The sequence below is a fragment of the Chamaea fasciata genome, unplaced genomic scaffold (genome assembly GCF_029207755.1).
Source record: "Chamaea fasciata isolate MVZ Bird 193981 ecotype frontalis unplaced genomic scaffold, bChaFas1.0.hap1 SCAF_8, whole genome shotgun sequence".
NCBI classification, from domain to species: domain Eukaryota; kingdom Metazoa; phylum Chordata; class Aves; order Passeriformes; family Sylviidae; genus Chamaea; species Chamaea fasciata.
The window spans coordinates 907,672-932,353 of record NW_027094093.1 but is presented as its reverse complement, the minus strand read 5'-3'; the positions used below and the strand labels follow the sequence as shown (position 1 = coordinate 932,353).

General features: G+C 52.9%; 2 protein-coding genes across 3 annotated transcripts in view; one reads left to right on the top strand and one right to left on the bottom strand.

Moving 5' to 3' along the window:
* Positions 1–2,781, bottom strand: part of NDUFA10 (NADH:ubiquinone oxidoreductase subunit A10) — a 28,135-nt gene extending 25,354 nt beyond the window's left edge. For both annotated transcript variants that reach the window (XM_066189347.1, XM_066189348.1), the window contains exons 1-4: positions 2,658–2,781; positions 1,641–1,809; positions 970–1,185; positions 799–885 (exon numbers count right to left, since the gene is read on the bottom strand). In XM_066189347.1, the coding sequence (XP_066045444.1) occupies positions 799–885; positions 970–1,185; positions 1,641–1,809; positions 2,658–2,750 (565 nt within the window). In that variant the 5' untranslated portion in view covers positions 2,751–2,781. The remainder of the gene's footprint in view (positions 1–798; positions 886–969; positions 1,186–1,640; positions 1,810–2,657) is intronic.
* A 1,837-nt stretch (positions 2,782–4,618) lies between these two features.
* On the top strand, positions 4,619–23,113 carry LOC136293071 (aryl hydrocarbon receptor-like). The gene is given in 11 exon segments (XM_066189345.1): positions 4,619–4,660; positions 7,678–7,865; positions 16,150–16,265; positions 19,194–19,283; positions 19,536–19,635; positions 19,744–19,886; positions 20,026–20,216; positions 20,532–20,641; positions 20,934–21,075; positions 21,455–23,000; positions 23,003–23,113. Coding segments are annotated over 11 exon segments (2,706 nt in total). The 5' UTR covers position 4,619; the 3' UTR covers positions 23,042–23,113.
* Positions 23,114–24,682: the final 1,569 nt, after the last annotated feature.

Here is a 24,682-nt window from a genome sequence, read left to right as displayed (position 1 = left end):
GCACTGAGATCTAAGAATCTGAACCTAGTTATATCAAAGAGGGACTTTATTCCTGACTCAGGTTTAGAGGAATCTCAGCTTTTCCCCCATCATTTGGAGACAGTAAGCAGCAGTAGTTGTAATCAAGATGTTTGTTCCCTAAGGATTCCAGTACAATCCAAACTGGGATTTTGTATTAAATTGTGGGTTTCTGGGCTTTGCTGCCTCAGCAATGCAGAGGCAAGAAGACACAGGTCATTATAACCAGCTCTCAAAGTCATGCAGCAATTTACAGGAGGTGATAAAAAACAAATACACACCTCTTAAATCCAACAGCAAAAACAGGAGACAGTCAAGAAAACAGTTATCTCCACCTCAGGAGCAGCCAAAAGAACAAATTTACTAGGAACAGGCAGCAACAGCTCAGGAGCTCAGTGCCCATAAGCCCAAACCAAATCACTCAGGTTGGGAGGAAGGTCCCCAAATCACCCAGTTCAACCACTCTGCAGAGAACTCCACCCACAGCATTCTAAGTATCTCCAGTGCGGAGACCCCAGGTGATTTGCTCCAGGGTCTGACTCCCTTCACAGTGAAAAAGGGTTTTTTCTCACAAATGAAACATGCCCTTTATCTTTTATCCTCTCACTGCCACTGAGACCAGACCAGCTCCACCCAGCCACATACCAGCACTGAATATTTAAAGAGTTCCCTCCTTCCAAGTGCAAGCTTTTTTGTTTCTTTTTTAAAGTAAAGTAAACTACCAGACTGAAATCTGAAAGGTTACAGCAGGACAGCCTCCTTTTGCTGGCAGGCACTCACATCTCTTGTGGACATATCCCTGCTTTAACATTGCGTCCAGGAACACAAAGTCACTGTACGGAGAGCGCTCCAGCACCACGCCTTGACCTGCAAGGGAGAACAGGCTCCAGGTTGGAACAAAAGGAGCTGCGAGGTCCCCCTCCAGCCCAAACCATTCCATGACTCCCCAACCTGTGCTGAGCAGGTGCTCCAAGGCGTCGGCATACTGCAGGACGCGGTTCCCAAAGATCCAATACTGCAGGCGGTACGAGTGCCCATCGGGAGACCTGGGCTCTGTGTAGAACTTCTCCAGGCTACAGAAACCATTGAACTTCTCAGGCAGCAGCTTCCCATCCCCTGAGATCCTGTCCTGGTAGTGGATGTCTGCCTCGGGGAAGTACTTCATTCCTGACAAGGAGAAGAAACCCACAGCAGAAATAACCCGCGCTTGTTTGCGGCAAACGCCTCCTCAGCTACGGAGCACACAGCTGTTCCCTGAACAGCCCCCAGAGAGTCCCAGCCCCTCTGGCCACCACAGCAGAGGGCAGGGAACCCAAACCCCGAGCACCGCCACTGCCCAGGGAGAGCTGAGCTGTTCCAAGCACAGCCACGTAGAAAAGCCGAACTCCCTGGGAGCACAGTGAGCGCACCGACTCTTAAATTAGAGCTGACGCTTCGCTGGCAACAAATCCCACAGACCTGAAACACGTCCCCATGCCAAACCTCACCAACATCATCCACAAACCCTCCCCATCCCCTCCAGCATTCCCCAGTCCAGAGCTGCTGCTCTGGTGAACTCCCTCTACACAAGAGGCACGATAAACTCTGTCAGCTCTCAGAGGAGCAGTCAGAGTGAGACATACCCAGTTTCTCTGCAATTTGCTGGGCCAGCTTGCCCTTCCCAGAAGACAGATTCCCCTCCACTGTGAAGACTTTGCTGTGCTCTGTGAACTTCTTGCTGGTCCTTTCTCCCAACATATAGGCCAGCCACCCATACTGCAGGCTCTGCTCAGGGCTGGTGTGGATTCTTGCCTGGATGAAAACACATGGAAATCAGCAGATCTGGAAGGGATTTTTGGCTGAAAACGCAGACTTTTCAGACACACACAGAGGACACACTCTAATGCATCTAATGCAAGAAATTTTTACTCAATAAACTTAGCACTGTCATTTCATCTTAGCAACTGAAGCAGTGGTTAGGTTAGGAAGCTATTCATTAAATTAAAGGCTGAGAAGACAAAAAGTACGAAACAATTTCCAGTCTGAAGGCTGGACGACACACAACACACTCAGAGTTCCCAAGGGAGACCTCACATTAAACTCTCGCTTGTATTTTCTTTGTTGTTGGGCATGCAATAACACTTAATCAGCTCTCAGGAGAGTTACAGCTTCAGTTCAACGTGGCTTAGTGGGCAGAAGTTTGGATTTGGCAACCCTGGATGTCTTTTCCAGCCTTAACTATTCCACAATCCCTGAAAGGTGGCAAGAGGGACCCCCCTAGGCTGCAAAGCTGAAGACAGGGCCTTTCTGAGCCCTGCTCAGAGCCCCCCACAGACCCCGACAAACACCGAACAAACCGCATTCTGAGCGGTACAGTGACCTCCCTGACACACAGGGGCGTTCACTTCTACTTAACATTCCTCTCCTCGCACCACCACTGACCACAGCCGCAACTGAAGGTCACCGCACCCCGTTCTCAGGCGTTTGCTCCAGTCTTCCTCGCAATTCGCCGCCTCTCCCAGCTCCCTGCTGGGAATGTCCCTTCCCAAGGGACAGCCCAGCCCCGGGGAGAGGCACCTCCGGCCGCACGTTGCTTCTGCTCACCCACCCCCAGCAGGACGGAGCCCAGCCCAGAGCCCTACCCAGCCTTCCCCGCTCACCCCCGGCAGGACGGAGCCCAGCGCGGCGCTTCCCGGCCCGGAGCTACCCCGGGCGGCCGCGGCCCGGCCGAGCCGGGACACCCACAAGGACATGGCGCTGCCGGACGGAGGGCGGCGGCGCGCGGTGATGACGTCCGGCGGGAAAGGCGGAGCCCCGGGGCGACGGCTGGGAGGACACGCCCCCGGACACGCCCCATAAAGGCCACGCCCACGGCTCCCGGCGGGAGCGGGGACGGGAATCGGGGGAACTGGGACAGGGAGCAGGCGGGACAGGGAACGGCCCGGTTTAAGGACCGGCGGGACAGAGAACAGCCTGGCTAAGGAACAGGGGGGACAGGCACTAGGCGGGACAAGGAACAGCCGAATTAGTGAGCAGGTGGAACAGGGAATAGCCTGGTTAGAAATAGGGACTAGGTGGGACAGGGGACAGGCAGCAGGCCGGGACCGAGCACAACCGAATTAGGGAGCAGTGGGACAGGGAACGGGCGGGATAAAGGACGGCCGGGTTAGGGAATAGGGAACAGGCGGCTTAGGGAATAGGTGAAATAGACAGCAGGGGAGACCGGGAACAGGTGGAAATAGGGAACAGGTGAGACAGGTGAGAGCCAGGTTAGGGAACAAGTGGGACCAGGAGCAAGTAGGACAATGAACAGCCTGGTTAGGGAGCAGACGGGATAAGGGACACCCGGCTTAGGGAGCAGGCGGGATAAGGCACAGACAGGACGCGTGCACTACGTCTGCCCGCAGGTCCCCGCAGGAGGGAGCCTGGGATACACCTCTTCCCAGTACTTGCACATCGAATTGTCCTAATTCCCTCTGCACCCTGCTTCGGCTGCTTGACCAACATCTCCAAGCTCTTAGGCTTGGAACACGTGCAGTAACCCTAACCCTTATTAAAGAACACTGTTAAATTACTGGGTCTGCGAAGGTCATAACCAAACGTTTTACACATTTCCCATCCAAGTGACATCAGCTCTGCTGACCTGCCACATTTGTGACACCATTAGCGGCTTCTGCTTTGCCCCCTGGCAAGAAGCAATCAAGTTGCATTTCAGGGATTTATCCCTGGAATTTGCAAACAGCTTGAAAAACCCAATCAAAAAAACCCCAAAGGATGGGTCGGGGTTTCCTTAACAGCTCTGTCTGCAACCATACCCGTTGGATGCTCCAACCCCTGTCCAATCTGGCCTTGAGCCCTTCCAGGGACGGGGCACCCGCAGCTTCCCTGGCCAGCCTGTGCCAGGGCCTCACCACAGTAGCTGGAGCTGGGTTTTGGGAGTAGCTGGAGCTGGGTTTTGGGGGAAGAGCAAAAGCTTTGGGCAGCGCCAACCCAGGGAAAGGCAAAGTGAGAAGGAACAGGCTGGCTTTTCCTGAAGGGGTACCGGCGAGGACTTCAGGCTCTGGAACGTTGGCCCATGGACGGGATGTTTGCCGCGATTCTGCGTCCCCCGTGGACAATGGCCCACAGACACGGCATTTCCCACAATCCGATGTTCCCGGAGGATGGTGGCCCTCGGATAAGTTTCCCGGGATTCAGCGTCACCTGTATGTAAGACGGTGGTCTAATGTCACGGTGTTTGCCAGGATTTGGTGTCCCGTGAGGACTGTGGCCTAGGTGCATGGTGTTTCCTAGGAGGTGGTCTCCCCTTCTGAGGGTGGCCCTCGAGCCTCTGTGTTCCCAGGACTAGGGTGTCACCTGGATACAGTGATCCATGAGCACGGTGTTTCCCAGGATTTAATGTCCCCTCTGGCAGGTGTCCCACGGACGCGGTGTTTCCCAGGATTTGGTGTCCCGGGGACGCGGCCAGTGTCCCCCAGGGCGTGGTGACCACCCGGGGGGCGTGGCCGGGGGCGTGGCCGGGGCGTGGCCCGTGCCGGTGTCCCGGAGCCCCGCCCCGGGCGCGGTGCCGCCGCTGCCGTGGGCGCTGCTGGTGCTGCTGCTGCTGCCGCCGCTGCCCGGGGATGTACGCCGGCAGGAAGAGGAAGAAGCCGGTGCCCAAGAGGTGGGTGCAGTGAGGGGGCTCCCCCTGGTCACCCCCCTGCGTGGGACCGGGCAGGGTGAGCGAAATCCAGGCGGCGGGAGCCCAGCTGGTTCTGGGGAAGTGCCTGGAGCCGCTGGGTGCGAGCGCTGGGGGAGCAAAAGGGAGCGGCATGCTTGGGTTACTCGGTTTTAATCAGGGTTAATTGGAGCTAACGCTGCGTCGGCTCTGGCACGCTGGTGGGAGAACAGAAATCCCGAAGTTGCTTTTCCTACACGCCGGTGAGGACACTCGCCGGAGAGTTTGAGCTGCTCAGCAGTGATTTGTGGGCTGGGCTGTGTTTAGGTGCCCGCTGAAATCAAACATACAGCGACTAGTAATTACCAAAACATCTCGATGCCTTAATTATTAATTACCACGCTGCTCAGTAGCTGTTGCGTGACATCCCCGTCGGTGTGTCCCCGGTGTTTCCTGCCTCCCTCATGCCTTCCCCAGCTGCTAAGTCCCACCAGCCTGTTTAACCTCAGCTTTTCCAGGTGGATAGGAACTAAAGGTGGATATGTATTTCCGGGAGGCTGGGGGGAGGACATGGATGAGCTGAGTCCAAGCCTGGGATGAAGGAGGGAGCATCAACACTTTAAACCTGTGAAGAGGTGACCCTGAGCCTCTCTTGGATATTCATTTGAGAGTCTTGTGTAAACATGAAGGATAGTTGTTTTGCCACAAACCTGTCTTCTGTTTATCGAGGAGTGGTGATTTCAGCCCTCTGGCATAGCAGCCTGAAGGTTTGGGCTGCATTTTGGTGTAGGAGAGAAGGTGTCTCTTTGGAGTAGAAGTGCCCTCATTCCCTGGTTCTGCAAGGTCAGCCTTGGGAATGGGAAGAGATCCTTTTTCTTTGTGGTGGGTCAGATCTTGGAGCAGGATCCTGCTGGGAGAGGCCAGGCGGAGCAGGGCTGGTGGCAGTGGGATGTGTAGCCAGCTGGAGGGGGCAGGGAGGATGGGCTGAGGGGCTTCTCCAGCCCCTTTGCAGTTTGCTCAGGGCTTTTTACTTTACTTTAAAAAAACCCCAAACCCTTACTAAAAAAATCTATTAATAAGAATTAGGAGACAATAGATCAGCTCAGGCAAATTCCACTGTTGGGAATAATCTCCCTTGCTACTGGCTAGCCTGCAGAAGAGATACACTTCCTACTGGGTTCCCGTTCAAAGAGCAGCTGGGGATAAACAAACCCCAACATCAGCAGAGCCATTGCCCCACTGGGAGCTGAGCTTTCCCTCGGCACAGGGGCCACCAGCTTCACCATGAACCCCATAGCACAGTGTGCTTCATAACCACTGGGCCAAAGAGAAGGGAATTTAAACAGGTTTTAAATATCTAGAGCAAGCTTCACTGTTTCCATGAGGCATTTTCCTCACTGGCATCTCCCCTCTCAAGGCTGGCCATGGAGCACCCTGTGTGTTGCAGCTGGGACGTGCAGGAACAGAGGTGTTGGGGTGTCCTCCCTGGGCCGTGGCGTGACTTGCTGCTGGCTGTGTCAGCCTGTGTGCCTCAGACAGAGGATTTTCAGTGTTTGGCCAGGCTAGCCCAGCAATTCTATTATACCTCAGTGTTTTACCCACTGCCGTGCTCATCTTCAGTCTCATTTTCTCTTCTGTCTGTTTGGGGCTGGATTTGGATGGTGAGTAGCCAGAAGATTTTAAAGAATATCTGAGGAATCTCAGTAGAATTTTCTTCACCCCCTTTTTTTAATGAAAGGAAAACTATTTTAATTTTTCTCCTTCCTGGTTGTGTGACTGTGATTTGGAAAGTGTTTAAGCTTTGTAAAAGCCCTGGTGCCAGCATGTTTTACCCAGCTTGTGTGGGCTAGTTTGGAGCTGGGTTGTGCCAGCCTCCCTGAGAGAGGGGATATCCCTCCTGATGCTGCTCTTACAACCCAGCAGGCTTGAGCTTTCCTGAGTAAATGCTGCAATTTTCCATTCAGCCTTAAAAGACTCCTCAATCTCTCTCTAAGCTGCAAATTCAACAGGCACCTCAGTGCATTTCATTTAATGCTCATTTCCTCTCCTGTCACACATGCAAGCAGCCCTGCCAGATGAGATTGGAGAGTGGTGGTAGAGAGCTTAAATTGCTGCTAAATACTGGCAGATCCTGTGATCCAAAGCTCCTTCCTGAAGCAAGGATTCATGCAGAGAGGGAGTTTGTGGTTAGACAAATTGCATCAAACCAAACGAGATGCATGCTAGGGGATGCAGCCAAGTGAGACACAGAGCTGGGGCGACTGAAGGGTTTGTCTTCGAGCTATGAAATTCAGATTGGCATTAAAAAATGAAGGCCAGGGGGTGACATCCCAGTCTCATTAAAGTTATTAACCGACCTCTTACTGCTGTGCTGGGATTTTGGCTGGGGTCGGTGAAATAACTGCAGCTAACAGAGATGGGACCTCCTGTAGGCTTCAGGCTACTCTCCTGGACACTGTTCTTTCTGTAGGCTGAGGGGGACCCCGAGGGCCTCAGTTTGGCATCAAATGCTGGTTTAATTTGCAAATGCCCATCTGAAAGAGTCAGAAATTAGAATATTGGAAGAAAACAAAGCTTCTTACATCAACTTGTTGTTTCTTGGGTTTTTTTTAAGAGAGACTCTTTTCAAAGTGCAATGCCCTAAACTACCCTATGTGATACCCCTTTGTTTAAGTCATAGAATCCCAGAATGGTTTGGGTTGGAAGGGACCTTAAAGCTCATCTCATTCTGCTTCATGGCTGCCCCATCCCTGGATGTGTTCCTGGCTAGGTTGTGCAGGGCTTGGAGAAACCTAGGATAGTGGAAGGTGTGCCTGCCCATGGCAGGGAGTGGAACAAGGTGGGCTTTAGGGTCCCTTCCAACCCAAACCAGTCCATGATTCTGTGATTTCTAAGAGGAGCAAGGTGTGTGTGGAAAAATCTTAATCATTTCACTCTTGTGGCTGCACCAAAGCCAGTGCTAGGTTTGGAAAGAGCCAATTGGACAATCCCAGTTTGATTAACCTCTCCTCTGTCTCTTCCAGCCCCAAACCACCCCTGCCTGAGGGTGTGAAGTCCAACCCCTCAAAGCGGCACCGGGACCGGCTGAACCAGGAGCTGAGCAAGCTGACGGGGCTGCTGCCCTTCCCCGAGGATGTGCGCTCCAGGCTGGACAAACTCTCCATCCTCCGGCTGGCTGTGGGCTACCTGAAGGTGAAGAGCTACCTAATGGGTGAGTGTCCCTGCTGGGAGGGGGGAAAAGCCCCTGGGATCAATCCCCACCCCAAGCTTTGGGATGGGAAGTTATGTTTCCTGAAGGGAGGAGCATGATGTGAGTTCTGGGTGCGGGCCCTTGGATGTTGATACTAGCAGGAGAATATCACCATGGATGGAAGGAGCAGCTTGGGGGCCTGCCCAGCAGCTGAGACCTCCTGCAAAGTTCCTTCATCTCATTAGCAGCCATCCTTTATGTCCAGAACCCCTCCTGTGTTGCACTTCCACCACCCCATGGAGAAGAGGAGAGAGGTGGGTGAAACTGTGTGTCATGTTGAACAGCAACATTGCCCTCATCTAACTGGAATGGCAGTTTAAAATTAAATTGATTAGATAATGGAACATTCGTAATATAATATAATATATCTTGCATGTTCCCTTTTATTATGTTTCATATTCTGTATTTCCTTATTTATTCTGTGTTTGGTACTCTTAAATTTATTCCATATTCCTTCTTCCTCCCTCCCAGTTCTTCTTCAACCCTTTATTATTACAGTTATATTATGTTTAATAAATTATAACATTATATATGGTGTACATTCCCAAGAGTCGCCAGCACGTGCGGATGGGGACATGTTCCCTCTTCTGTGACTTGGGCCTGATGGAATGGGTGATGGACACGGGGGAAGGCAGAGCATGTGGGGCAGGAAGGCAGCAACAGCTTTTTGTATTTAGTCTCCTATTGTGACTTCTCCTTTCTGCAGACTGGATAAACTTGGCTCCTGTGGCTTTTCCCTCATGCCCACTCCTCTGGTCTCTCCCAGGGCCCTCTCCAGCTGGGGTGCTGGGCTCCAGGAGGAGAGTCCTGTGCCAAACTCTCCAGATGGGACCCGTGGATCCCAGCAGGAGCTGGTTCCTGCTGCATGTGCTCAGCATGTGCTTTCCAGTGTGAGAGCTGCTCTGGAAAAGCATTTGGCATTGCAGGGGCTCTGGAGCCCCATTCTGCCAGGCCAATTATTCCCATCTGGCCACTTGCCTGTGATTTCCTGCTCCTTCCCCTTGCTCTGCCCTGAAGTTCATCTTGTTTGACTTCAGATCATCCCAGATTCATCAGGGTTGGCCTGGGTCTCAGGCGTGCCTGAGGCAGACCTGTGCCAGCTGCAGGTCACAGCAGCCTGCTGCTGGTGTGTCCTGTTGGGCATTTTGGGGGGACATGGTGGCACCCCGTTGTGCTCTGCTTTCTGCCTCAGGTTTGCTGTCCTGTGCTTCATGCAGACTCCTCTCCTACAGCAGGAGAGCACGGCAGCAGGTGAGCATCCCTATCTTCTCATCCACATCCCAAGCCTGGCCCTGTCTCCAGGCGGGAGAGAGATGGATGTTTTGATAGAGTGGTAATTGCCTTATCTCCAGACAATTGAGAGACCACTTGTGCAGTGGGCTCAGGGTGATGCCCTGAGGCTCTTTTTTCCCTTGTGCTGCATTTCCCTGGCCCTAGAGCGGAGCTTCCCGGTGTTGTCTGCATCTTATCCGTCTGCTGTCACCAGGAGAAATCTAAGAGGCTTCCAGCCTTCTCCATCCTCTCTGGTATTTCTGAGGTGGGGGTACAGTGTGCCTCTGGCTTGGGAACAGACCTGTTTAATGGGGTGTAGGAAGCCAGGCATCAGGGGCTGGGGCAGTGTTTGGGGTGGGACAGAGCAGAGGACAACTACAGTGGGTTTGGGTGCTGCCATCAGTGTCTGCCACACAGTGGGTATGAGGAAAGGGACTTGTCATCTGCAGGGGATCCTGGTTTCCCTTGTAGGGTAGTGACTCACTGCATCAACCTGTGAATCTGCTTTGCTTTTAAATGTTTTCCCTTCTCTGTGCTTTAATGAGAAACCAGACTAATTAGTAGTTCACTGGAAGTGCTAAGCTTCAGGCCTAGGGAGGGAAGCTCTTGGAGCTCCCTCCGTGCACATCCATAACTCCTCTGTGCCCCGGGGCAAACACTGCAAGTGTTGCACAGCTCTCTGCTGCCTGGGATCTCAGTCTTCCCTGTGCAAAACCAGGGGCTCAGGGCTTGGTCTCCCCAAGCTTTGCCAGCGCTGGGTAGCGGTGACAGCTCTGGTGCCATCACAGCCTGCCTTGAAGGCACTTCAGAGGCTTTCTCAGTCACGGAAACTGTGACTGAACCTCACTGCCAGACTTGTGCTGAGCTATGTCTGCAAACTAATTTGCAGTGGTTGCTCCTTGGACCTGTGTCTGACAGTCTCCCAGACATATCCGGAGTGACTTTGCTGATCCCTGTCTGTTTGAGAGCAAGTGCCCAAGGAGAAAAGCTTGTTTGTATGTTGCTGACTGCCACGATGCTCTGGGCTCTCTGGTGAGACAGGAGCCCCACTTGCTGCAAAGAGGGAGATATCATGAAAGCTTGGATGGATTTTAGTGCTGAGTGGCTTGGAAAACCTCCAGCTAGCTGGAGAGCTGTACTGGGGTTCATTTCCTACAGTTCCTGTAACAAAGGGAGCAGATGTTGGGGTTGCAGATGTGGCCTTGCCAAGAGTGAGCCAGAGTATGGGGCTTAAAATGCTCTCTGAAGTGGAGAGGGTGTGATTAGGGAATGTGCTGCCATGCTTTCTTCTAGGACACCAGGCAGGGAGGTCTGCAAGGGTATCACAGAGTGCCAGACTGGTTTGGGTTGGAAGTTCATCCAGTGCCACCCCCTGGCATAGGCAGGAACACCTCTCGCTATCTCAGGGCGCTCCAAGCCCTGTCCAGCCTGGCCTGGAACTCTTCCAGGGATGGGGCATCCACAGCTGCTCTGGTAATCTGTGCCACGTCTTCACCACCTTCCTAGGGAAGAATTCCTTCCCAACATCCAACCTAACCCAATCTCTTTCAGAACCCATGGAAAACCCTGTCATGGTGTGAGACCACAGTCTGGAGCCTGGCAAAGCTTGAGACATCTAACAGCTTCTAGCAAACAGTGAACAATGGGCTACCTCCCCATCCAGCTGACCTGGCTGGAGCAGGGACTGGACTTGGAAAGTCTCATCAGGTCCTTTCCCACCTCTGGTGCTGGTCTCACCAGTTCCCTTCCCAGTGCTCCGGTGCAGGGCAGCTGGCAGCAGGCCTCCCTGGGTAATCTCACTGCAATCAGCACTAAATTAGCTTTTTTATTCACCTCCTTGTTGTTTGTTTTTACCGTGGGCCAGAGCTGCAGGGGTCTGGGCCTGAAGTAACTGAGGCAGTGAAAGGAGTCAAGCTCAAATCCGTCCCTGGGCAAGATCCTGCAGGATTGTGTGGGAGGAAGGTTTGCAGCAGCAGGTTGGAGAGGCTGGCGTGGACTTGGGGATTCCAGTGCTCCCCAGGGCATTTCTGTGCCCCTTGGAAAACGCTGAGTGACTTTTCCTAATAGTTTATAATCTGTGAGTTTGGCATTTGTTTCACTTGGATGGCACTAGGCTGCTCTGCTTGGCATCATGCCCTTGTTAAACAGCTGAGGCAAAGGTTGGTGCTAATTTGACAGGGTTTGGGATCAGATCCAAGAGGAAAATGGTTGTGCATGGCTTGGTGTTGCTGGGAAGAAGAAGAGCTGGGAGCTCCTGGTTTTTGGATGCCAGGCACCTCTGGAGCCTGTTCAAAGAGAAGTATTTACCGTGGGTGAAGCTTGTCAACTCCCCCCAGGGTAACCCAGTCTGTGAGAGCAGATCTGGCTCTGGGGTTATTACCTATAACCTTTTCTTTTCAGCTCCAAATCCATGCCAGAGGCAAAGGAAGTGTTTTAGCCTCCATGGCTGCCTTGCCATGTTTTCCTTTGGGAATGTGATGGGTAAAAAAGTGAAAAGATTAGATGACTTTGCTCCTTTTTCCTTCTTTCTCCTGCTGGAAGTTTTTCCTCCATTGCAGGGCTTAGGAACCTCCTTGCTGAGGCAAGAAAGCCAACTCATAGGGGGATGTTCTTGGAGCCATATGGGGCACATCCTGATTGTAGTGGTTTGAAAGCAAAACAAATGAGAGGCTCCAAGTCAGAGATACAATTTAATAGGAAAAAAAAAGGGAAGAAAGTAAAATAAAATAGATGCAATAATACAAAAACCACTGACAGAGTCAGAATACAACCTGAGCGGAGTGATGGAAGCAGTCCAGATGAGGTGGTCTTCCTGAAGAAGACCTGTAGAAAGGTTTGGTAGCTCAGGTCCTCTGGAAATCCAGTGGGTAAGCCCCCTCTGGTGTTCAGAGTCTCAGCTTATATCCAGGCTGGAATGCTTGGTTCCTCCCTCTGGGCAGAGCATCTCACAATGGGATGGTGAGTCATGTGATAAGGCCTGATGGGCCCATTAACAGGAGATAGTCCAGAGTGGAGGAGGCAGGGAGCACGGCCTCACCTGGTTTCAACAGTTCATGAAGATGGTGATAGAATATACTTCAACCCAGGACATTGATTCATTGATGCTGGAAACTACTGATCCTGTCAGGGATCTTCCCTGGCTGAGTGAAAGCCTTGCAGTCTTTGGGGATCTCACTAGCAGCAGGAAACCTGCAATGCTCTGGCTGGTGTTGGGCTTCACGACAGAGCTGGATTTCCCCCTCCTGTCTTAAAAATTACACACAGCCTCTGTCCCAGCACTTTGAAAACGTAAGTGATCACCACACTGCTCCAGCAAATGGTGGGACTTACCTGGTAACTGCAGATGGCTTTTGCCATGGTCTTTTTCACAGAATTATGGCATCACTAAGCTTGTAAAAGACCTCTACGATTATCGTTATTATTATTTGGGACGGCCTTAATAACAATGTACTCCAAATCATCTTGGAGGGCTTAAAAGCAAAAGTTTATTCAGAGGCACATCCTTTTATACAGTGTTTCAGTACAATGAATATTACTGGTCATTTGGAACAACACCTCTCAACTGCTTCTTACAAGTAAACAACAACCAGGCAAAAACACTACCTGCTAATGGTCCTTCACCTTCCAATGATTGTTTTTGATTCCTCCTTACAATTTCTCAGGCCAGTGTGAGAAAGTTATGTGACTTGATTTCACACAGACTCAGACTCTGCTATTGCTGCCTGAAGCCTAGAAACTCCTCTTTGACCACTGTGAGTTCCCACATACGATCATCAAGTCCAACCATTAACCCAGCACTGCCAAGCCCGCCACTAACCCATGTCCATAAGCACCACATCCACATTTTAATTCACACTGTTTGTCCCAAGATGCACTGCAGGAGATGGGAAAAACTGGGCACAAACAGCAAAAGTGCATTTTCCTTTTACTCAGTTACTTCTGTTGCTGTGGGTATATTATAGCTTGGATACACATTGGACATGTTTCCTTTAATCCCTTTAATTCGTGGTCTCAGCTGCTTTGTGTGGGAGTTTCAACTGCTCCATTAGAAGGAGTGTGTTAAATGGGATGAATTAACCAGCTTTTAATACAGTTCATCACCTGCTTTGTCCTACCTTGCAGCCAGTGGGGGTCTCTTCCTCCTGCCAGCCGCTGTTTCCAGTCCATCTTAGTCACTGGCCCCTTGGACACCTGCCTTTAGCAGGCTGAGGGATCCATGATTCTGGGTGGGATTCCAGAGAGTGGCATCTCCCCATCTTGTCTCAAGCAAGGAGAATGCTTCAGGAGTGATCCCTCCCTCCCTTCCATGAGGTTTCCCATGTTGTAAATGAGTTGGGACATCATTAAAATGTTGGGTTTTCCTTTCCAAGTCAAAAAGTGACTGGGAAGAGCCTCTGTACCCCTGGTGGTTTCATGGGCCTGGAGTCCTCTACCTGGAAGTGCTTGGGTTTCTCTTGGGCTTGCTTCCAATCCCAATGGTTCTTGGCAGTTTGAGTGAAGATGAGTGCAGAGACCTGTTAGGTGGAGGAGAGCCACAGGAACACCATGGCCCCTGGCTGTGGATGGTGAGGACTGGGCTGGATCAAAGCACCAACTGCTTCACACCACCTGTACTTTCGTGGCAGACATCTCTTTGAGTTTCCTCCCCCCCGCTCCATGCTCCAGACCTTCTTCCTAGATCAGGTGTGTCCCATGGGAGACTGATTCTGGAGGATTTTTGAGCTCAGCTATGCAGAAATGGACTGTTCTGTGTTTGAGAGAAGGGGAAGTGAACACCTTTGGTGGGAAATTAAAAGCCCCTTGCTAAGATGAGTGGGAAAGATGAAGACGTTTTGCGGGAAAACACAAAATGGGTATTTCCTCCTGGATTCTGAAAGCCACAGCAGCTCTCCCTAGCTTTCCCTGCAGATGCTGCAGGTGGACACTGGGAGAGAGCTGGAGACCAGATGCTCTCAGGATGTGCATGCTCTCAAAAAGTTCTGTGCCCTTTTGGGGCTTTATTTTGGAAGAACTTGTTTCTTTTTGAAATCCCCTGCCAGCCTGCCTCATTTCAATGCTTTAGAGATGAGCCAGCCCTTGAAAAGAAATCAAATTTTGAACGAGAATCAATGTTTCATTTTGAAACTATTATGCTCCATGGAGTGCAAATTGAAGCCATGTGGTCCAGATGTGATGTTTTTCCTTTGGGATCACACAGCACTCATGTGAGGAGGCTTTTTGTTTGGTGTCTCCCTGTTGAATCTCATCTTTCCCAACCTTTCCCAGAGGTCTCACATCCCCTCAGGAGTCTGGTCTAACAGAACAGGATGGAAAAGAGCAGAAGCTGTGGTTGATGGAGAAGGTAGAGATGCTGCCTGAGCATCTCCAAGGAGCGCTAAAGGTTTGGGGGAGGAAGAAGTATCCCAGCTCTGCCAGTGATGGAGATGGAGGCTGACTCTGCTCCAGAGCACCCTCTCCACTGCTATTTGTGTCACCTTATGCTAGACCTGCAGCTAATTACCCTAACCCTACTGTATCCATGCCCTGGCTGCCGACAACCTCCATGAGCGGGTGCTTGTTGGCACTCAGGCTCCAGGTGTAAATACATCCCAGGGATGCTTTGACTCCGAATTTGTTTTGAATTCAAACATGCCAGTCCTTCAGGGGAAATGCTTTTGCGTGTTGATGGTTTTCTGCGGAGCAAAATGTCACAGATCAGCAGTTGCGCGGGAAGCTTCTTTAGTTTCCACATTGTTTTGGCTTTGAACTTGATGTTGCCAGGGAAGAAACCAAACAAACCTTCAAAACATTTCAGTGAAGTGAGAACTTCTGCCATAGAGAAAATTAAATGTATGGTCAGATGTGGGATGGTTTGAGGCTCTTCCTCATTTCCAGCATTCAGAGGAATCCCTTTTCCCTCTGGATCCAGCACCATCTGACACCCTGGGCTGAGATGGGGCAAGCAGTGCTCTCTGCTGGGATGTGACTTACACAGGATATGTGAGCTCTGTCAAACCTCAGGGAGCTACAGGAGCTGGAGATGGTGGCAGAAGTGGGGTGGTTCCTACACGGGAGTTGCTTTGAGCTTTTCTGTGATTTTTTTTTTTCTTTGTGCAAGCTGGCACAAAAACATGCCTTGAAAATCATCCTTTTTGCTGGTGGCTGAGGTTGGATTGAGGTTTTTCAGTGATAATCAGCAGATAAAGGATGACGCTGGGGATATCCCTGGGAACATCTGTCCTCATTCCTGTTCCCTGATCAACTGGTTCCGTGTGAGTCCCATCAAGCTCGAGGTCCCACGAGCAGGACAGCAGGAGGTTTCATGCCGGCTGCACCCAGGGCTCTTGCCTTGAAGGCATCCAGTGCTGAAGCATGAGGCAGCTCCTGAATCAGCCTGGGAAGGTCATGGCAGCGAGTCCTGGGAGCCAAGAGCTCTCAGATGTCACCAGGAGTGCCACAGCCACCTGCTCTTAATCTGCTTCCAAGCAGCCAAAGGTGGAAGGGAGAAAACAAATATGGGTGCTTTGATGGCATTTCAGGTGCTTTGAGAAGGTTGGCCTGTGTCTTTCTTCAAACCTGAAGGGCAGCAGAGCAGACAAAGCACCCCAGTGGGGTGGCTGGAAGCCAACTTCAGCTCTGCCAGACTCTAACCAGGAGCCTCCTGGTTTTGTTGGGTGGTGTTCTCCAGCTTGGGCAGCCCAGAAGCACTCATCCCCCCTCTGCCCTTTGCATCTCTGGCTCACACCCTGGCAGGAGTGAGGTTTCCCAGAAATGGGATCAAGCAGGTGAAAGAATCTCATGGAGGAAGGCTTGGGCAAGCTGGGCATGGCTCTGTAAGTGGGCTCTGTGCCAGTTCCCACTGATGCTCTCATCTTCCTCCGTGCTGGGTCCATGGGCATCCAGTAGCTGCATGAGCAGCCCTGGGGTGGGGAGGAGGAGGGAGAGGCTCCTGGATGGCCCCTTCCATACTGATTTCTTGCCTTTTCACTTGCAGCTACAACTCCAAAGGATGGAATCTGCTTGGATCAGCCCAGAGCCCCAGGAGGGGATAGATGGACGGAGCCACAGGCTGACAGGGAGCTGTTTCCTGAGGGGGAGCTGCTGCTCCAGGTATTGTGCTGTGGCTGGGTCATTAGGGGTCTCCCCAAGCAACTCTGGGGCTTGTGGTCCCATCTGTGGAGTGAGAGGAGGCCCTGCCTCGCCCAGAGCTGCTTAGCTGTGATTCCTGCAGGTGCTGAATTCCTGGGGACAGAGACCAGTGATGCTGCCTGACTGGGATGGGTCCAGATCCTCATTCCCACCATTGCCCCTCATCCCACTGCAATTTGCTGCCCCTTTGATTATGTTAAATCTCGTGGACACAAGTTCCATCCTAACTGTCCTGGTTTGGAAAGACAGGTGTCTGCTAAGGAAGGCAGGAGCCTCCCATGAAGATGTAAACCCCCTCCCTCCGAATTATTATAATTTTGAAATTAAGGGGCTCTCAGGAAAAGATATGGGAATAGGAATAACAGTTCTTTACTAGGAAAATTAAAATGTAGTAGTACAAAAAACCAACCAAACAAAAAGAAAACACTTGACAGAGTTAGAATACAACCTGTCTCTTGGTCAGGGTGTTGGTAGCAGTCCAATCAAGTCCTCCTGGAGTGACAAATGTGGTTCTGGTGAAGCAATGATCCTGTAGAAGGGTGTAGTTTTCCTCTGAAAGTCCAGTGGTGGTGAGATGGGCCCAGTCTTCCTCTGGGAATCCAGTGGAAATAGGCTGCCTTGGTGTTCTGACTCTCAGGTTTTTACCCAGGTAGGAATGCTTAGCTCCTCCCACTGGGTAGAGCATCTCACAATGGGGTGATGTAATTTTATCAGTCATGCAGTGAGCCTTAATGGCCCATTAACAGAAGATATCCTCCAGAGGGATGATGGTCCCTGGAAGAGATAAAGAACACTGCCCCACCTGGTATTAACAGATGGTAATAGAATACGTACTTCTCGCATTGCAGCCTAAGACACCAACAGAGAGGTGCAGGGATATCATATGGTGGTGTAAGGATTGATCCCTGAATAGTTCCCGGGGTGCTGGGTTGGTTCATTATCTTTAGCAAAGGCCGAGAGGAGAATGTTGAGAGCTGTGGGACAAAACATCCCCCAGGAACTCCTTGTCCTGCCTGGGACATTGTGTGAGGTCTGTAGGGATGAGTTCACAAACTGCCTGGAATGGGAGAAGCCCAGCTTCAGTTTGTAAGTTGTAGTGTAGAAAAGAAGAGCAGTTGGGTGTGAGAAAACAGTGGTGGACAAAACCAGTGGGAAATGAGCTTTGCTTTGTAGAAAGGTCATGTGTGTCTCATGAAACAGCTGCCAGTGAAGCTCAGAGCATGAGGAGCTGGTGAATCAGCCTCCCACAACGCAGCTGGTTTGGGCTGCCATCTATAAATGAGAGCTGGAAAGGCTTGGCATGGAAAGGTCACATGGAAAGGTTGACTGCTGAGGAACATGCTGCTCCCTGGGCTGCAGGGCGACTCGGTGCAAGACCTTCAATCGTTCCATGTTCTTGGCATCTCCTGTGCCTGGGCTTTCACAGAATCCCAGAGTGATTTGGGTGGGAAGGGACCTTAAAGCTCATCTTGTGATGAGCTGCCACAGGCAGGAATGCCTTCTGCTATCCCGGGCTGCTCCAAGCCCCACCCAAGCTGCCCTTGGACACTTCCAGGGATCCAGTGGCAACCACAGCTTCTCTGGGCACCCTGTGCCAGGGCCTCCCCACCCTCACAGGGAAGGATTCCTTCCCAATACCCCATCTAACTCTGCGTTCTGGCAGCATGAAGTCCCCTTGTCCTGTCCCTCCATGCCCTCTCCAGCTCTCTTGTAGGCTTTCTGGGCCTTCAGTCCTCCCATCTCTCCAAACACCAGCAGATGGATTCTTATCTCTCCTTAAGCCTGACTTTGGTCGCTTCAGCCCTGCTCCTGCAGAGCCCTCCAGGCAGCAGGCTGCATGACCAGACCCTCAGCAGGAGCTTCCATTTTTGGCAGGGATTTTGGCGAGGCAGTGACTCCTGAGAGCTCAGTGTGACTTTTGGCAGTGAATCCTGGACCACACAAGGTTCCCCATGGTCCCAGCTGTATGTGAGAGTGATGGTCACAGAGGAGCAGCTGGATTCCAGGAGGGAGCCCTTGGCTGCCCCAGCCTCAGCACGGAGCTGCTCCTCAGCACTCCTCAGGGCTTTGGACTCGGACCATATGATGGCAATTTGTTGACCCCCAGAGCGTTGGTAGGCTGGGGTGATTGAAGGCATCTGGAGAGCTTATCAGGTATTACTGTTACAGAAATCTCCCCCACTGAGCTGTCTCATGGCTTTTATTCCTCCCCACAAAGATCATTTTAAGCATATACTGTGATCTGCAGAAAACTCTGACTCAGGGTCCCTCTGGGGGCTGTAGCACACGAAGGGAAGGGACTGGTCCCTCAGCAAGCTGGATCTCTATACTAGGTTTCCATTTAGGGTGTTCTTTCCCTAATTTCTCTCTTTCTATTCACTAATAAATTAAACATATCACAGTCAAGAGCAGTGGGCGTGAATTACTGTCTAGTGCAGTGCTTTGCTTTTGGGGGAAATCAGCCTGAAATGGTCACCAGAATCATAGAATATCCAGAGCTGGAAGAGACCCACAAGGATCATCGTGTCCAAAGCTGAGCCCTGGAAGGGTATAGCTATTCCCAGCTGGAGAGAAGGAAACCAGCTCCAGGTCCTCCATGAAACCTCTCCTTATTTGGTCCCTCCTAATGCAGGAGCTGCCCTGCAGTGAGAGGAGGCTCCATGGAGGGTTTGGAGAAAGTGGTCGGTCCAGCTTGGATCTTTGCTTGTGCTGGGTATGAAAAACTCCACAGAACTGAGTCTTGCGAGTGCTGTCCTTCTTTGTGGGGCTCCTTGAGGAAGAAGGTCCCTTCCTGTCCCTGGATGCTGAAGAAACAGCTGGGGGATTTCAGCATTCAGCAGCTGGATTGAAGCTGGGGAGAATAACTTTGGACTGAACTTTTGCTTTCAGGCACTCAATGGATTTGTCATCGCTGTGACTGGAGATGGCTACATCTTCTACATCTCCCCTACTGTGCAGGACTACCTGGGCTTCCATCAGGTGAGCACCGTGTTTTCCTGGCTGGAAAGAGATGCATGCAGTCCTTGTGTGGGAAGCAGGTGCAGATGGGTAGCAAAGCTTCCCAAAGGGCAGCAGCTCCTGTGGCAGGGGAACGAGCTGGAGTTTGCTTGTTCTTTACACTCAATCCCTGCACTTTTAGTGCCCAGGAAGGGAAATCTTCTGCCATGTCTTCCTCCCGACACCTCTGCCAGGCTGTCCAGGAGCAGACGCTATTCTCTTGTGTCATTCCAGTCCGATCTCATCTACCAGAGCGTGTATGAGCTGATCCATGCGGATGACAGGGCCACCTTCCGCTGCCAGCTGCACAGAACCCCACTGCACGCTCCTGACAGTGAGTGCCCGGGTGATCCCTGCGGGGCTTCACTTGCGCAGCTCTGAGCCAAGAGCTCAGGGTATCCAGCACAGCTTGGAAAGCTTCCTTTTCTCTTTGCTTTTCCAGCCTTTCCCCCTGAACAGCCGCTGCTGGCCGGATGCAGCACGACATCCAGCCCCCAGCACCCCTGTGCTGAGAAGCAATCCTTCGTGGAGAGGAGCTTCACCTGCCGCTTCCGCTGCCTGCTGGATAACTCCTCGGGATTCTTGGTAATGCTGGGACACTTCTCTGCTCCTCCTGTACCTGCAGGGTGTTCCCCCAGAGCCACTTGTGTCCCACAGGGATGAGAGCACAGCCAGTTCCCACTGCCCTGTTTACTTCACACCCATGTTTTCTAATCCCTGTAAGGCCTTGAATTTCCGTGGGCGCCTGAAGTTCCTTCTTGGGCAGCAAAAGTCAGCAGCAGACAAGTCCCCAGTTGCTCTCTTTGCCATTGCCACACTCCTCCAGCCTCTCTCCATCCTGGAGCTCCGGACCAAGATGCTGATCTTCCAGACAAAGCACAAGCTGGACTTCACCCCCATGGCCTGTGATTCCCGGTAAGGGATCTCACACTTTCCCAGTGGCAAAATCCCTGGTTCTGGACAGAAAACTAGACCAGGTGGAGACAAGGAACACCTGACCCAGCTCCCATGGCCTGATGCTTTTGTCTCTCTGCTGCAGGCCCCCAGTAAAATGGGGAAGGAGGTTAACAGGGCACCAGCACTTCTTGTCTGCTGTGGTTTATGTGGTTTGTGGAACAGGGGATGCAGCTCAGCCTGGGGTGGAGCGTTGCTCCCAAGTGGGGCTCTAGCCAGTGGGGTACAACTGTGGGAGATGCATCCCCAGTCACTGCGTTCCTGTGCTGTTTCTAGGGGCAAGGTTGTCCTGGGATACACAGAGGTGGAGCTGTGCAGGAGGGGGTCCGGATACCAGTTTGTGCACGCGGCTGACATGATGTACTGCGCAGAGCACCATGTGAGAAGTTAGTGCTGGGGGGCTGCCTGGGGTAGGGTGTTTGTGGGGTCCCTCAAGGCTCTGGCCTGGCTGTACTATTGCTCCTTGGTGCTGCCTGTCCCGGAGCTCAAGTAGCTGTGATAAAGGCTCTTCCTCCTGGACGAGCTCAGGGAGCTGGCAGAGAGACAGCATCCTGCATCTCCTGTCCCCATAGCACAGCTGCGAGGTGATGCTCAACCTTGTGGCATCTTGCGCGTGTCATTTGTCTGCCTGCATGGAAGAACTCTGTCTGTGGCCCTTCTCTTGTGTCCCTGCCCCAGTGATGAAGACGGGGGAGAGCGGGCTGACGGTGTTCCGGCTGCTGACCAAGAGGGGCGGCTGGGTGTGGGTGCAGGCCAACGCACGGCTGGTGTACAAAGGGGACAGGCCCGACTGCATCATTGCCCGCCAGCGAGCCCTGTCGTGAGTATTGCTGGCCCCCTTCAGCTGCTCTGGGCATGGGGGGCTGCCCAAGGCATGTGGAGGCCATGAGGGTGGAGGAAAGGGTAGGTGGGGTTGGCAGTTTTGCAGTATTTGTCCTCCTGTAGTGTGAGTGAAACGGCCCTGAGGAGGTGGTTGGGGACATACTCCTGCCTGGGAGCAGCAGCCCTTCCCTGAGCCATGCAGACCTCCCCGCAGGCTCCCCAGAGCCCTCTTGTAGCCGGCCCAATCCAGCGCCCTTTTTCTCTAGAAAAGTCAGGGCAGGGCTGTGACTTCCCCCCTTGCTGTCAGAAGGTTGGTTTTGCCTGGTCTGGAGGAGCTGCTCATGCTGTTTCCATCCCTTTTTGTCTCCACACTGAAGGAATGAAGAAGGGGAGGAACATCTCCAGAAGAGAAATCTGCAGCTGCCTTTCAGCTTTGCCACGGGGGAAGCAGTCTTGTATGGGAATGACCTTCCTGGGTTCTTGGACTCATTCCAAGCCAAGGAGGAGTTGCAGGTGCAAGCAAACTCCAACTCAGAGCTGCACTTAGTGGACCCCAACTCTCTCCTTGGGGCCATGATGAAGCAGGATGCATCCATATACAGTTCCCACACTGATAACGTGCCTCAGTTCTCCCTGCCAGGTTTCATCCCTGAACCTGATGGGCCGAGCCAGAATGAGGATGTCAGCAGTGCCAAGGAGGACAGCGACTCCCTCCTGGTGGTCATCAAAACCCTCTTTGAGAAGAGCAAGGTGGATGGAAACATCTGCCAGAGCCTCACCATGGACAGCACAGAGCTGCAGCGGTGGGAGAAGGCTCTGCTCAGCCTGGGGGCAGAGGAGGAGATGCCAGCTCAGGGGCTTGGCCAGAGGCCAGGCACCAAGGTGATATCCTGTGTGGAGCGGACACTCCTCAGGGAGGATGATGGGAAGAGTCTGGACTTCCCACACTACCATGAGGAAAACAGTGCTGTGGCTCACTTCCAGCGCTGCTGGGCAGCTGGTTCAGTATTCCCAGCCCCAGCACAGCCCCAGGCAGCAGGCACGTGGGGAGGCCAGGGGGCTGTGGGCTCTGTAGCCTCCATTACCTCTGAGGGCTGCTCTGCCCTGCCGGAGCAGCAGGTCCTGTTTAACCCAGCCAGGCCAGTGGCAGGGACTGTGCTGGCTGTCCCCGTCTCCAGCAGCAAATCCTCTGCAGCACTTCAGCTGGCAAGCCAAGCGTTTCAGGCAGAAGCTACCCCCTCTGCTCCTGTAGGTAACACTGTTCCTACTGCTCAGAGCCAGCCCGGGTGCCAGCTGGTGGGCTCGAGCTGCCCACTCCCGTTGCACTCAAACACGTTGGTGACTCTGTGGCACCATGCCCCCCTCCAGGCAAACCCGGGCAGTTGCCCATCGGAGGATTGGCCAAAACGTCTGGAAGCTGCAGGAGCGAACATGGAGTCCCAAACTCTGCCAGGTGGCAGCCCTGAGAAGCCCCCGGGGGCCGGGCTGTGGTTGCCACCCCTCTCCCAGTCCATTCCTTGCCCTGCCCAGGGCTTGTGTGAGTCCTTGTTCTCCAGGGATGGGAACCTCTGTGATGTGGAGGCTGCTGTCCCTGCACCCTTAGGAGCCAGGCAGCTGCCAGGGCATGGCAACTTCCCTAAACAGCCCTTGGTAGCCCGTGCAGAGGCCAGCTTTTCCTGGGAAGGGGAGCAGGCAGTGCTCCAAGAGGACAAGTGGTTGTCACAGCTGTGGCTCCCGCAGGCTGGGGCGGCTCCTCAGAGGAGCCATGGGGCAGGGCCAGTGCACCACAACAGGGTCCTGCTGGGCTCCAGCATGGATCCCAGCACCCACCAGATGGACTGCATTGTGCTGCCCGAGTGCCAGTATGGAAACAGCCTTTTTTGGCATGAGAGCAGCTTCCTGAGGGATGCTGCTGCTAAAGTACCCCTTCCCCAGCAGCCAGGTGCTTCGCCTTGCCCTGCTGAGAACCACCCTGGAGCTCCCTGCTCCACACCAGGCTTGGCTTCAAGGTGCTCAGCAGCTCTGCCTGTGAAGGTGGGTGCAGGAGAACCCCCATGCTCTGGGCAGGACCCTGGCTGCCCATCAGTTCCATTCTCAGCTGGGCAGCCCCCCTGTGTCTGCGAGATCCAGCTCAAGGTGAGGTGTGACGGCTGCAGGACGTGAGGGGTGCCCGGCTCCTGTGGAGGGAGCAAGGGGTCTGCCAGGGGTGCAGCCACACCATCCTTTGTGGGCAGCCTGGTTTGGAGCTCACTGTGAACCAGGAGAGCTGTTTTGGAAAGCCACCAGCAACTGTGAGCTCATGCCTGCCAGTGGTACCCCATACTCCCTGGTCTCTCAGGATTTTGTCTTCCAGTGCTGTCAGGCAGTCTAAGATGAAATGGTTTTAACTTTTTATTCCATGAGAAGTCTTTCAGGGAGATGCAGCTGTGCCACTGGGGAGACTTACAGGCTCCTGGGGTCCAAGGAAGGACATTGCCTGCTGGCACATCCATGTGCTTGGGGCAGTCTCTTGCAGATGGAGCTGCTGCCTCATAGGCAGGTAGCACTGAACTGCTGTTTCTCAACAAAGTAGCATGGTCTCCTCATCTCCTGTGTTGGACCACTCTTATGTTGCTGTTTGGTCCCCTGCCTCATCTCTGCCTGCCTGAGCCTCTTTTCCTCCTGTGCTCTCCATCTCCTCCAGAGACCACCCAAATCCTTTGGAAAAGGTCTTACCAAGCACTTCAAGAAGCTCAGCAGCATTGAAGGGTCTCGGTGGAGTTGGTGGGAGTGGAGGCACCTTGGGGGTTTGGGCTCTCCAGCACCCTTCCAGGGGAATTTGGGAGAAGTGGATACCAGGCCACTGTGACCTGTCTGGGATGCAGGGTGGGGAAGGTTTAGCCAAGCTCCCCTTGGATTTGTCACTGGCTTGTCCTTGCCTTCCTCTCCTCTGCTCCACAGTGCCATGGGACAGAGGAACAGTGGGAGTTCCCCCGTGGTTTTGCCAAAGTAGTGAGAAGGAAAGGCAGGGAAGGATGCAGTGACCACTGGCTGCCTATCCAGACCCACTTGGTGCCCCTCAAACCATTGTCCTGTAGCCTGCACAACCACTTGGTTCAATTCTCTTCTATACAGGTAACCTAAGATGTGAATGAATTGTTTTTTCCCCACCATGGAGCAAAGTCTTGCAGATCCACCAGGGAAACCCACAAATAAAGCAATGATTGGGGAGGGTGGGGATGATTTGAGACCACACTGGCTTGCAACATTGGGTCAGGGAGATCAGAGTGCTTAGGGACATTTTCACCTTCCCCTCATGAACCCATCACCCTGAGCATCACATCTGCCTTGCACACCAGTGATAAGCATTTACTGAGCAAATTAAATCAGGTAATTAGTTTAGGGCCAGCAGCAAGCCCACATGTCCTGCTGGTGTGGAGTGGCCTCATCTCCCTGGGTCTCTTCCTTCATGCCCAGCTTTGCCTCAGCTGATGGGGCCTGGGAAAGGTCAAGCTCTTGTCTGCAGGCTGGGAGCAGAGCAGTGCTGAAACATCCTGGACCACTCTAAGGTGGCTTCAAGGAGCACCTGGGATGGGGCAAGGAGTTGACTGGCCATGATCCAGATC